The sequence below is a fragment of the Camelus bactrianus genome, chromosome 12 (assembly GCF_048773025.1).
Source record: "Camelus bactrianus isolate YW-2024 breed Bactrian camel chromosome 12, ASM4877302v1, whole genome shotgun sequence".
Taxonomy (NCBI): Eukaryota; Metazoa; Chordata; class Mammalia; order Artiodactyla; family Camelidae; genus Camelus; species Camelus bactrianus.
Window position 1 is genome coordinate 13,473,293 of NC_133550.1, and position 12,929 is coordinate 13,486,221.

Genomic DNA, 12,929 nt, shown 5'->3' on the forward strand with positions numbered 1-12,929 from the left:
GAACAGGCATATTGAGAGGGCATCTTCCTTAGTCCCTCATCCCCTAAAGAGCTCCAAAAGATGAAAACTCTTCTTCCCTCCAACTCTGTACACTTGCCTTCTAGTCTGCAAACTAGTCAGGCCTACTCAGCGGAGGGAAGGGAGAAGGGAGGGGAGGGAAATAGACAAAAGAAGGCACTGTGCTTAACTATAGAAAAGTGAACCCCCCCCCAGCTCCACTCTAAGTACCCCCAAGAGAGCCTGGCCTCTGCAAACTCAGGGAGAGATCAGCCCTAATCTTCCACATCCCCTCTACCATTTGCTGGTCCTTCTGAGGACACTGGGAAACTGGAGTTAAGATTGGTGTGTTTGTTTAGAGTAAACTTAGGCAGCTATATAGAGAAGGTGGGATGTTACCAGGCCAGAAAGAGGAGGGGGGGGAAAGAAACCATCAGACACTGACGTAAAACTAATTCACATCCACTGGTTTATTATTGATCACGGGGCATTTCACATCGACACTAAAATTCTTTATTGCAAGTTTTACAATAATCAAGTAAATTCAGTCCAAAAACACAATAACCACGATGAGGGGAGAGGGTATTCTACCTATAGACTCCCTTTCTGAGCTGAAAGTTCATCTTTATTTTCTTTTGGCTCCTCAAACTGAACAGCTCTGAGAGGCTCTCCAGATGCATTTAGCTTTGTCTGCTGTCTTCCCCACTCTCCTCCCAGCTCCCCCCAACAATAATACAAAAGAACTTCATAGCTTTGTTCTCCTTAAAATGACTTCCCCCTCACTAACCTCCCCTGGAGCATTTTCAATGCAAAAGGCCTAAGGAAAGAGGGGGGAAGGAGCAGGAGGAGAAGAAAGATGAGAATTGGCTTAAAATCTCTTTCCTTTTTTCTTTTCCTCATTTCCCCTGAAATGCACCCAAACCAGACCATCACACCTTGCAATATATAATTTTTGCAGCTTTTTTTCCTTAAAAAATAAATAACCCCCCCAAAATGGCCTTTAAAAAAAAAACCCCAGCAGGTACCATGCTAAGACAATATCACATGCTTAAAAGGGTCCTTAACAGTGGAAAAGAGAGAAGGGCAGGGGGCTTGTTTGTTTATCTGTTTTGTCTGTTTGGAATTGACAAGGGATAAGGTGGGAGGAAGAGAGAAAAGAACCAAAATATATATATATATATTAAATTCTATAAATAAGAGTCAATTTGTGTGTGAGGGGAGGACGGGGGCCTGGGGTGGGGGCAGGGTGTGAGTTATGTTTTATAACCTGGTAATATCCTCTGCCCGTTGCTGCTCCGGCGGCGTGGCGCTCTGGGAGTGGTCTTCAGAAGTGCCCGGGGTGGCTGCCGAGAGGGTGCTGGGCGCAGCGCCGGCCGGGGGCGCTGACCTGACTTTGGTGTTGGGGAGTCGGTGGTCCTTCTTCCATTTCATGCGACGGTTTTGGAACCAGATTTTGATCTGCCTCTCAGAGAGGCACAGCGAGTGGGCGATCTCGATCCTTCTCCTTCGGGTCAGGTAGCGATTGTAATGAAACTCTTTCTCTAATTCCAGGACTTGCTGCCGGGTGTAGGCTGTCCTCGAGCGCTTGGGTTCCCCTCCGTTATAATTGGGGTTCACTGGGGGGGAGGGGAGGGGAAAAGCAAATAGTGGGGTTCAAAGGCAGCAGGCTCCCCGCCCCCCACCCTCACCCCATCTTCAGCTCCGTGGAACAGGAGGAGGGGGTGGTGGAAATAAAGTCATCAAGCTAAACGGGTTATAAAGAAGTTGAAGGAAGCTGGAGACTTTGTAGTGTAATAAGAGGGGAATCCTCATTGTAACGACACTGAATTATTTATGCGCCCTTAGAAAGCGAGCATAGTTTTCACACATACATAACAGATCGTAGCACATGGCTCGGACTGCCCAGAGTAGCTAAGCCATAAAATTTATGGGGGATGTAATTACCCATTCTCGCTCGTAAATCCAGTTCAATTGTGCTAACCCAGAGTCGCTCCTGGAGAGAGAGGGGGAAGGAGAGAAAGGAGGACGGGGCCGGAGGGGGCCAAGGAGGGTGGGGAGCGCTGGGGAAGAGGGGAGGGAGGGGGAGAGCAAAAAGCAAAGTTGCCTACCCGTGCTAACGTGGATTTTTTTCATCCATGGGTAGACTATGGGTTGCTTGCTGGCGGCGCTGGAGGGATGGTCAGGGGCTGGCTGGCTGCAGGCTGGCGGGGCTGGGGACGGGGAGGCAGAGGCGCCTGAGAGAGGCGCCGGCTCGCAGAGCGGCTGTGATTTCTCGGGGTGGTGGTGGCCCGCCTGGGCCGGCCCGTGGCCTCGCGAATTGCCCGGCCCCTGGAGACTGGTGCAGCTATACTGGCGTTCAGGGTAGCTAGGGCGCGGAGGCGGTGGTGGGTACAGCTCCTGGTGGTGATGCTGGAATCCCGATTCCCTGGTCCGGCCGTAATATTCCGGACTGTGTTCAGGGATGTAGCTATTTTGCGAATATTCTTCGCATGGAGGAAATTTCGGATCGATGTAGTTAGAGTCCATCAAATACGAGCTCATGATCATTAATTTCTGGAGTGGAAAATAATTTTTCTCGCTTTGTCGTTTTTCTGCTCCATAAAGCCCTCCTACTAGCTAGCGACCCTGTAAAGTTACTTTCACCATGTGACTCCGCCGGCCAATCACACGGAGCAACCCAGTCCCCGGATAAGGAACCGAATCGCTTTATTCAAAATGTATCCAATTTTTTTTGTGTGTGGTGGTGGTGGTGGTGCTGGGGGGTGGTGTGGTGGTGAGGTGGGGTTAGCTGGCAGGGGCTGGGGTGCCCCCAAAGCACACCCCACCGACTGACAACCCTCCCCTGCAAAAGAAGATGGGAAGCCCCCAGCTCCCTTCCAAAGCCTGGGCACTGGGGGTCTGTCGGGAGGCTGTGATTCAGCCCCCTCCCAAGGTCTCCCTTTGGGCCTCCGGTGGGCACCTTGGGCCTCTGCTCCTGAGCTTTTCCAGAGGTCTCCATTCATGGCGATCCTGTCTCAGTCCGTGTAGGTCATCGGGCAGCGCCCCTCTTTCGCAGGAAGAGGAAGTTAAATGAGGACTGGAGTGGAGGTTGGATGGGGAGGAGCCCAGGCTGAGCCCAGGAGGCTGGTGAGCCTGGGGTGCCCCCCATCCAAGGATACCAGAGTCCAGCCCCCTTCCCCATACACACTCACCCAACCCTCTGGCCATGGGGTCGGCGAGGCAGGGTCCCAGCTGGACCGGGCAGGTAGAGGCAGCGGGATGCAAATGATTCTGACGTCATTTCTGGAGGTCTGGGGGTTGAGCCCCCGCTGAAGAGAGACAGGAAGTGGTTGGCAAAAGCAGAGTTCAGAAACCTTGCCCTCCCCGAGTACCCACTGACCCTCCCTGCCCAGACCGGAGCAGAGGATCTCTTCTGCTGGCTGCTGTTTCCTCTCTCCATTCCGCCTGGCCTGCTGCTTTCTGACAACTACCACTAAGGCTGGTTCCTAAGGAGCTGGGGCAGGGAGGAGAGCAATCTGCCGGGGGTCAGTGCCCTGGTACCCAGCCATGGCCCTGGGAGCACTACTTTTTCCATCTCCACACACAGCAGACCTAGCTAAGAGGGAGGCCTGCGTGGGTAGATCCTGCTTCCGGCCAGGGATTGTATCCATGTAACACACGTGTTTACATGTAAACACGTATCCCCAAGGGCCAGCTCTAGGCTGCCTTCCAAAAGCTGAAGGGTGAGCTCATGATTCTGGGGAGGCTGGGAAGGCCTTGGGGGTCTTCAGTCCCTTCCTGCCCCCTCCCCTCTCTCTGCCAAGCCACCCACAGGGATACCCTGATGGTGGGGTGGCAGGGCCATGGAGGAGGGAGGGGGCAAGGAAGAGATGTTTTCAGGACCCCCCCTCCCCCAGCTAGGGGTGGCCACGTCATGCCACCAATTCCAATTAAGTGATCCCATAACTCAGAGTTGGGGGAGGGGGGGTGGCAGAAGGGAGAGCCCAGGGAGGGAGCCGGGTCCCCTTGTTGTACTTGATAACAATTATAGTTTAAAATCATAGCTTGCCGGGGCTCGGCTATATTTTACTTGATAACAATAAAAGTGACACATAAAGTTAACTGTTTATGTTTTATTTATTAGACTAAATCTGCCAGCGGTGGTAGGAGCGCTTGCCTCGTCGCTACAGCTTTTATAGGGCTGTAAAACGTCATAAATCAGTCTCGCGGAATCGCCCGCACTCTTTGTGTCGGCGGCAGCGCAGGGCTGGCGGCCGCTGGCTGCCTGCTCCCTCCTTTCCACGAAAAGTCGTAATGTGATTTTTTTTCCCTCTGATTTTATTATTATGATCGCCGCTGTGATTAGTCAATCTACCTTTAATTCGCCGCCCTACGCTGCCTCCTCCCAGCCCAGCCTGGTTGACACTTGAATAAGTACCTTTTAAAACGGCATAACAACTATTTGAGGGTTTAATTAGAACATCTGCAATTAAGGGAATGAGGAGGGAAAATGGAAAAAAAAATAAAACCCTTGTGAGAGAGAGACTGAAGGGAGATTCTCAACCTGTCTCTCACCACCTTTGGGATGCTAGAGAGGTCCCCACTTCCAAATTTAGGGTTCACCCTGAGGGGTGAAATGGGAGCTGGGCCACAGCCGATGCCAAAAGGGACTGATTCCCCCTGCCTGGGCCCCTGGCCACCTTCCCTCCAGCAATGCTCCAGCCCCCTACCCTCACCCCTGGCTCACCAGGAGCCAGTGCTTGGGGTCCCTGGATATCTTCTCCCCAAGAGGACAGTGTCCACCCCCTGCCACCAAGTGGGTGAGAGAACCAGAATTCCCTAGAGTTTGACCGTCTCTTAGAGGAGATTCTCAAATCTCTAGAGTTGGTTGAGAGCTCCTGCCCACTCCTGCCCGGGACCCACTGCATGCAAGGACTGGCTGGTTTGGTTGGAAGAGGAGCTTGAGACTGTGAGAAGGGGAAGGCTGCTGCTTGGTTGAGAGTGGTGTATGAGGATTTTATTTTTTGTAATTATTGTTGGAGGGGTTCATCATAAGTTGCTAGAAGTGGCAAAGGGAAACCAATGCTGACTGCTGACCTACATAAAAAGTCTAAACCCAGCCCCAGATTGCCCCATAGGGTGAGTCAAAGCTCTAGAGGGCTCAAGTAGGGTGGGGGTAAGGTTGCTGGAGGAGAGAGCCTTCCTGCCCAACCCCCATCCTCCCAGCTAGGCCCACACCTGGGTCAGACTGCCCCACCCTATCCTGGCCCGGAATATTCTCGGTCTCTACCTGGCTCCCCTCCTCCCAGTCCTCACATTTACCTTCTACCAGCCCTGCCCCTGTCTCAACCTGCTTTTCTTCGATCTCTACACCCTCTTGGGCTTGTTAGGGAGTCCTTCCTAATGCATTGCCCATCCTACTCCCGCGCGCCCCAGGATGCTGAGCTCCTGCAGGTGGGTCCAGGGAACAGGGAATGGGAGGAGGAAACCCACTTCAGGCCAGTATGTGTAAGTAGATCCAGAGAGTTCAGATGCTCCAACCAAATGTCAAATCTGTTTTTGGTTATTATTGCTAACAAATATATATGCATTCATCCTATTAATATTTATTAATGTATTAAATGCCTCCTTATGCAGCCATAAATATGTGAAGTTTTTCATTCCAGGTTTGCACAGCTAATGCAACATGCACATTCAGAAAGTGAAATCTGCGAGGTTCCCCCAAAGATGTCCACACTCTACATCATTAACCAAAAAATACTCTCTTTAGTCTCCCATATCTTCATAGCAAGGAAGTCGCCTATCACATGGGGAAAACAGCAAGACAGGCTCCACCACACACATACATGCAAACATTTTCACCTGAATATTGTTGCAAGCACAGAAATAAGATCCCTTCGGAGGGCTCCTGTACTTAGCATTGGCTTAATAGGGCTGGGGGGTGGTTCTAAAGCGGCTCTTGCCTGCAATGAATCCTTGTATCTCCTTTTGTGCTCTGCCCTCCTGCCTCCTGCCTCACCAGCCCAAGGATCTCCAGCCCCGGCTCTGCCCTCCACCTCTCTCTGCCCCAATTTTATTTTTTATTTTTTCTGATCACCTTTTGCCAGCTTCCAAACAATTGCTCTCCAAATGCCACCCTCCCCCTCCACACACACAACCGCTCCAATCTCCTTTCTAAATCTTGATCTAGTTTCTCTTTTGGAAACACGTTTCAGTACAAAGCGCTTCCCTTCTGACACCGCTGAAGAAAAATATGTGTCCATTGTGTGCGAGGCCTTATTGTGCCCGGATTACCATACTGACCGTTGGATAACCCATATTCCTCCCCTCCCCAGTAACAAGCTGCCGGCTGAGAGACCTCAGCGGCTCCACAGATTCTGTGCTGCATTAAAATCTCACCTCTCAGACTCCCTGGATTTTCCTAGGGAGAAAAATAAGTGGGAGAACCAACTCAGGATTTGGAAGGCAAAGAGGAGGAAAATGAGGGTCATTCCATCCCCAGCTCTCAGAAGTGCAGGATTTGTGTTTGTGTGTCCGGTTTTTGTTGTTTTAGAGATTAAAAATTGCAATGTGTCTCTTTCCTTTTCCTCAAAGAAATTGACTTTTAGAGGGTATACAATCCAGTAATTCATTTCATTTTTACTTTTTCCTCCAAGCAACTTGAAAACCCCAAACTAAAGCAGGACTCTTATTCCATTTCCCCGCCTGTGTGTTTGTGTGTGTGTATGTATATATATGTGTTTTTGTCCCTTTCTAATGCCAGCAGGCAGGGCTAATGTATGCAAAAGAATATGCAAATGCTTAATTGATTTTTTCTTAAATCTCTTGTCAGTAAAAGTAATGAATTGGTCTAAAATGATTTTAATAACCCAGACGTGTCACCAGAAAATACTCAACCTTTTTTTTTCCTCCTGGAATCGCTTATAGTCTCAAAAAAAAAAAAAAGCAATCATGGAATGTTAATTTACCCCCCTTTAAAATATTAAAGATGAATTTCTCTTGTTTGTTCGGAGACCATAGGCAAGGTTCTCTCATGGATTTCCCCCTCCTTGCTTTGCCTTCCTTGGAATTCAATTTTCCTCAAATCTCGTTTAAAGTGGCTTTTTAAAAAGTGGCCGCATTTTAATATTGGTTAGACAGAGTGACCTGCATTTCACCTCGGGTGTTTGACTTGTTCCAATAGGTCACTGCCATGGGGTTATTGATGGGGAAACTCCATTGAAATTTGTCTCTTCGCAAATGGCCTTTAGATCTTCCAGCGAGTTCAATAACTAGTTATAATGTGGAAGAGGAAAAATGAAGGCCCTGGGCTAACGAATTTGATGTTTCATTTTTATGCTGGAGAAATTGTTAGTTAGAGGTTGGGTTCCCCACCCCCTTCCTTACTCATCCTGGCCTCACTGAACCCCCACTCTGGTCCATGGCTGCTGGATTGTATCCCCTTAAAAACTTGGGCTGGGGTGTCCCATTCTCCCTTTGATGCAGCTTTAACTCTTCTTATTGTTGCCGTTGTTGTTGTTGAAAATTCTGACTTAGGGCTGCAGGAAGCCTGCGCTGCTGAAGATTTCTAACCTGAACTTTCCTGTTAGGGGGGAAAGGACTTCTACTTGTAAAGGAGTCTAAGTGTGGTTTTGAAAGATCCAGGAATTAGGCTGGCTTTAGGGTAGCTTACTGAGAGCTCCCTGACCTGGTGCTCCCAGAATTAAGAAGCCAATAGGAAGCTGGGACGCCTTTTGGGGGCTGATGAGGGCATCTCAAGATGCTCTAATCTGTTCTGGGCCTTTGAGCTGGTGGAGACCCAGGGAATGGGGCACCCGGGACCAAGGAAGGCAGAGACTGGGAAAGGTGAAGGATAGAGGAAGAATTCCATGAAGCAGGCAAGGGGGGTCCTCCAGGGTCAGAAACAGAATTCATAGAGACTTGGTCGGGTAACTGCTTGCTGAACCTCATAAGAAGGGTACCCGGCAAAAGCAAAATGCCCAAGAAGATGCATTTTAATGAACTGGAGAGATCAGAGGAAAAATGATGGGAGGTGATAGCGATTTTATAAGTTTCTTTCTTTTTCTGGAGTTCTTAAGCAATGGGAGAGGAAAGGGCAGGAAAAGGGAGGGAAGGTCTTTATTTTAGTCTCCTCAACCACAGCCAAGCTGGGGAGCCAGCCGTTGACTTCTCCAGAGAAAACTCTATGGGAAAGGGTGGTGGAGAGGTTGTCCTCTTCCGGCTACCCAGCCACACCTGATCATTATCATTATTAACCTCCATAATAAGAATATCCGTCCTTCACAATCAGAGCTCCCTGGGTACCTTATTTTCTTCTTCTAGGAACTGTTCCTTCTCCTTCCCTGTTCACAGGGATCCAGTTAGCTCAGGCCCAAGTTTCCCCTTAATAAGGCAACCCACCTCCCGCCCAAGCCTCAGCCCATAGATGGGAGTCATTTCAAAGGCAAGTCTTGATTTCTGGGTTGGAAGAATCAAGGCCGAGGACAACATGTTCGTGCCTAAAACTAGGGTGCCACCTCCCTCCATCCCCTCAAACCCGGAGGCAACGTCTTGTTATCACCTGCACTCAGACAAACTTGCCTGGACAAATCGGGGCACCACTGGGATCTGGAGAGCAGCCTTTAACCACACGCCACAACCCCATAAAAATGGGAAAGCCCGAGAGGAGCCCATCGGGTCGCTTCAGGATTCGGCCTGGGAGAGGACACACAGCCTGCTCTTCCCAGCCAAGCGGGAATCAATAGCGATCTGTTAGAAACTTCCCCGCAGCCCCACGGCGCTTCGGCCACGGCGCGCGAGACCCATCCGGGGGCACTCGCCCGCCCTGGCCCGCACCTTGGCCGCCTCCTCGGAACCCGGGACCCCGAGCCTCGGGCCTCGCCCTCTCCCCCATTTTAATTACGTGATTGATTTTCGCTTTGGCCGCATCGGGACGCCTCTGCCTCCGACTGTTTAAATCTTTCGGTTCCCTTTTTTTTGCATTTCCAAGTCCTCCTGAAGGGCTATAATTTAGAGACTGGCCCTCGGACGGCTGGGTCCGGGTCGGGCTGCGGCCTCGCCCTACACTCCAACGAAATGGTCCTCCCGGGCTCCGCGGCGCGGCCCTCTCCGCGGCCGCCCCAGCACGTGGGGCTCTCACACTGTGCTCCTGCCCATTCGCCTTGCAGAATTATTTTGTGCTCCATTATTCTCTGATAGAAAAATGTTCCGTGTTGGAGTTAGCACTCCATGCCTGGGCTCGGAGCCGGGCTGCTCCGCGTTTTTGTGTTTTCTCTTCACCCGAATGAGGTGTGTATGTACGGGAAGGTCTGCATTGAGACTCGAGGAAGCACGACGCCCGGCTCCGGACTCGGCTGGGAGCTCCAGCCGCTTCCCCCAAAGACCCGGCCCCGCCGGCGGCCCAGAAGCTCCGGGAGAAGCAAATTCGGCCGCAACTTTCTGCTACTCGGCGCGGGTGGGGCTGCAGGGCTGGCGGCCCCCAGCCTGCAGTTGGCCTTTGGGTCTGATTCTGCTCCCCAGCCCCAGACAGAGGCCCGGTCACCCCGGCAGCTCCAGCGGGCACCCGAGCAGCTTCCTGGAGGTGGCCGCGCGCACCAGGGTCCAGTCACACGCCTTTCATCCCCACGCCGGAGGAACCGAAGGTGAGGCGAAGGAAGGGAGGAAGGAGGGGAGGAATTTCCATCGATGAGAAGACTAGATTTGCAATGGCAAGAGGAAGGCAAAGACAGGAAATAAAGAAAAGAAGCCCCTTCTTCCACTGTGACTGACTTTCCCTTTCTCTCCTTTGGAAGAAAAAACAAACTCTTTTTCCTCCCTAAACCGCTGGTTTTCCCCTTAATCTCTCATCTGTTTACAACTAATAAACACCTCTCTGATTATTCTCCCACATCCTGTTCATTCTTTGATCCTTTCCTACGAGGCAAGCTATGAGTTCCTATTAGCAGTATTTTATGATTCTATTTTTCCCTCAGGGAAAGGAGGGAGTTATGGGAATGTCTTTCTCCCGGGGGAAGAAGTTCACTGAAACTTGAGTTGGTCACCACCTTCTCCCTGTCCCCCCGGACCTGCAACACCCCAACCCGTGCTCCCCCAGCCCCGCTTCCCCTCCCAGCAATGTTGCCGGGTAAATAAGAGTCCGCCTGTTTGGCTATTAGGATTCTGGAGACGTTGGCATCTGTAGCAATCATTAGTCAAAGCCGCGGAAGCCAAAGGAGCCGAGGAGTTGGACAGAAAAAATCTTGGAAATGATATACAGGAGCCGCGGAGGCATCAATCCCGGCCGATAAGAGCTCGGCTGCTGGGAGTGAGGCGGCCGCTTAATTGGGCCCCGGGCACCAAAAACAATTGGGGAGGGGGCATCTATGGGTCGGGCAGCCACCCTGGCACCATTTGGGCGCCTTACAAAAATAGTGGGGGACTCGAAGGCCCTTTTTTTCCAAATTTCAAAGGCCCAGTTTAGGTGGGGGAGACTGATGCCTCTGTCAGCCTCTCCACCCTGGGAGCCAAGAGAACCGAGCTAGAGGACTCTCCTTGTCTGTCCCTTCTTAGAGGCTGTCTTGGGAGGTCCTGCAGGTTGGGGAGCCCTGGGCTGGAATTTCAGGTCACAGGGACAGCCTGGAGAGAGGCTGTGGTCCCTAGAGTGGGCTTTCAGAGGGCAGGTAACTCACTTGGGCTCGACTTGGACAATTGAGAACAGAAACACTCTCTTTAATAAGCAAAATAGCCAAAAGGTATTTGTTCCCTATCCCTACTCACCTGATGTCTTTATTGATCACAAAGATAGACAGAGAGATGCAGTAAGTTTAAATCCTTCTAGAGGGAGATCTAGGCCCCAACACATAGATAAATGCATTATAGAACCATCTGTAAACATATTTTCAAGTATTTAATTTTGTAGCAAAACTGCAAAGACTATAAAGACATCCAAATATGTAGCTTCAATATGTAGCTATTTTATGAGTTGGGACTTTTGCATAAATCTAGATAAAATTTTCAAAATAGAGATTGAATAACACATGCACAATTCTTTCCAACCAAAGGGAAAAACCCATCAAATATTCGTCCAGATATTTAGAGAGAGCTGTACCAATACATCCCAGCCTATACATCCAACACTACAGAGAGACTGGTAATGTACACACAGGAATTTGACAGAGGATTGTTATGTTTGCTGTGGATCTATAAATCTAAAGATCTATAAATCTGCATTTAAATGTGGAGTACAGAGGGATGTAAAACATACATCCTGTTACACACAGAGTGATCTCTAAATACATTTTCACATATACACCTGCAGGATTGCTCAGGTTTCTATGAAGACACGTGTATTTGTATCAAGTCTTAGGAATGAGGGAAATTCTCTGATGCTTGTGGGTCTGGGATGCCCCAGCCCAGACTTCTCTGGGAAATAAATGAGAGTAAAGTGGAGCTTGTGTAAGTGCGTGGTCAGAAGGCCCAAGAACTCATATAATCAATGGCCTCATTTCCAGCATATGGGGCACTTCTCTGGCGATAGACAGGAGCCCTGACGCTTGGGCCTGACCTGATGCAGCCTGAACTGAGAAGAAGGTAGAGGGCTCTTTACTTCTTTCCTCTTCAGTTCTCTAGCCCAAGGCTCCAGGGGAGGGACCCATGGGAAGTTGGGGTGTCTTTAGCAGGGGAAGGCTCATTAACATTACAAAATGGAGCCATTTAGGTAAAATATGATTTTGTTTGGGGCTTAGAGATGTCAGAAGGCTGTGGGCTTTCACACACACCCCTGCACCCATCTTAATTACATAAAATCCAGTCACAAACTGCAGAGCATTTCCCCCAGTCACACGGTGCTAGCTGGGGTCATCTGTACACCTCAAGCCCATCCCCTCTCTTCATGAGCTCTCTCTTATATACCCAAAGAAGTCCCAGCTTGTCAAGAAGGGGTTTGGGCCCCAGAAGAGTGTAGAGGCCCCAGGACTCGTGGCATTTACCACCAGGCTCAGAAGCTGACTGCCTTTGATATTAGTTCCTTTTTAATTGAGGGGTTCGGGGACCAACATCTGCATGGGCAAAAGATTTTCAAATCAGGGATTTTGAGGGGGGGAAATCACCAATGAGCTTTTTTCTTATTGGAGGCAGAGGATCTGGGGGGGGGGGGGCCTGGACCTTCTTTGATTTTGCTTCTTTGGTTTACTGGGGAAGGGGAGGTAAGGAGGGCCCCAGGTGGGCTTGGGGAAGTGCAATCCAATCTAGCTGGCCAGCTTGGGAGAGAGTGATTTACAAAGCAAAAGCTCAGATGCTACTTCCTGAGAAGTCACCAGATCAAAACAGCCTCCTCTAGGCTTTTATGACCCGGTCTCTACTCCCAACAGGAAAAGCACCCTCAATAAAACCTCAGCCCACGCCCCATCCTCCACCCAGAGGAGGGGGAGAGACATAATCTAAAATGAGGGACCTGACCCTTACTCCCTCATCACACACACACATACACACGCTGGGTTTTCCAACCGGAAAGTTGACTTTTTAAAGAAGTATTTACTAGACAAGATATTTCTTCACTGTCTGAGCAATGAAGCAACCCCGAGATATTTGGAATTGGAGCCTGAAGAGCTGGGAAAGGGGAATTTGATCAGATAAGGGTCTGGCCTCATAGCCCCACGTTGCCTTCCAGCCCCCTACAACCTAACAGGCCAACAGGCCACTAAAGGTCACCAAGAGCCTGGCTGCCACCATCTGTGGGGGCTGCTCCAGGGGGTTGGTTTTCCATGGAGGCAGAAAGGAGGAAATTCAACAGTTGCCCAGGGCTTGAGGGCAGGAGTGGGGAGAGGAGGACAAATGGTCTCCAGGCTGGGCTGATGGGAAGAATGGACCAGGGCAAGGACCGGAAGATGGTTTAAGGCTGGTTTACTGTGTCCAGCCTGGGCTTCTGACCTCTTTCATACCACACTTGGGCACATCCATATACTTTTCTGTGTTCA

General features: G+C 50.4%; 1 protein-coding gene across 5 annotated transcripts in view; it reads right to left on the reverse strand.

The window, feature by feature from the left end:
• Window positions 1-443: 443 nt before the first annotated feature.
• Window positions 444-12,929, reverse strand: part of HOXC4 (homeobox C4) — a 60,338-nt gene continuing 47,852 nt past the window's right edge. For 3 of the 5 annotated variants that reach the window (XM_074374733.1, XM_074374730.1, XM_074374732.1), the window contains exons 2-5: window positions 3,189-3,305; window positions 2,957-3,043; window positions 2,106-2,550; window positions 444-1,613 (exon numbers count right to left, since the gene is read on the reverse strand). In XM_074374733.1, coding sequence (XP_074230834.1) covers window positions 1,258-1,613; window positions 2,106-2,550; window positions 2,957-2,995 — 840 coding nt within the window. In that variant the 5' untranslated portion in view covers window positions 2,996-3,043; window positions 3,189-3,305 and the 3' untranslated portion in view covers window positions 444-1,257. Of the gene's footprint in view, window positions 1,614-2,105; window positions 2,551-2,956; window positions 3,306-3,391; window positions 4,310-12,929 lie in introns of those variants that run through there. The other 2 variants (XM_074374731.1, XM_074374729.1) reach the window with 2 other exon arrangements.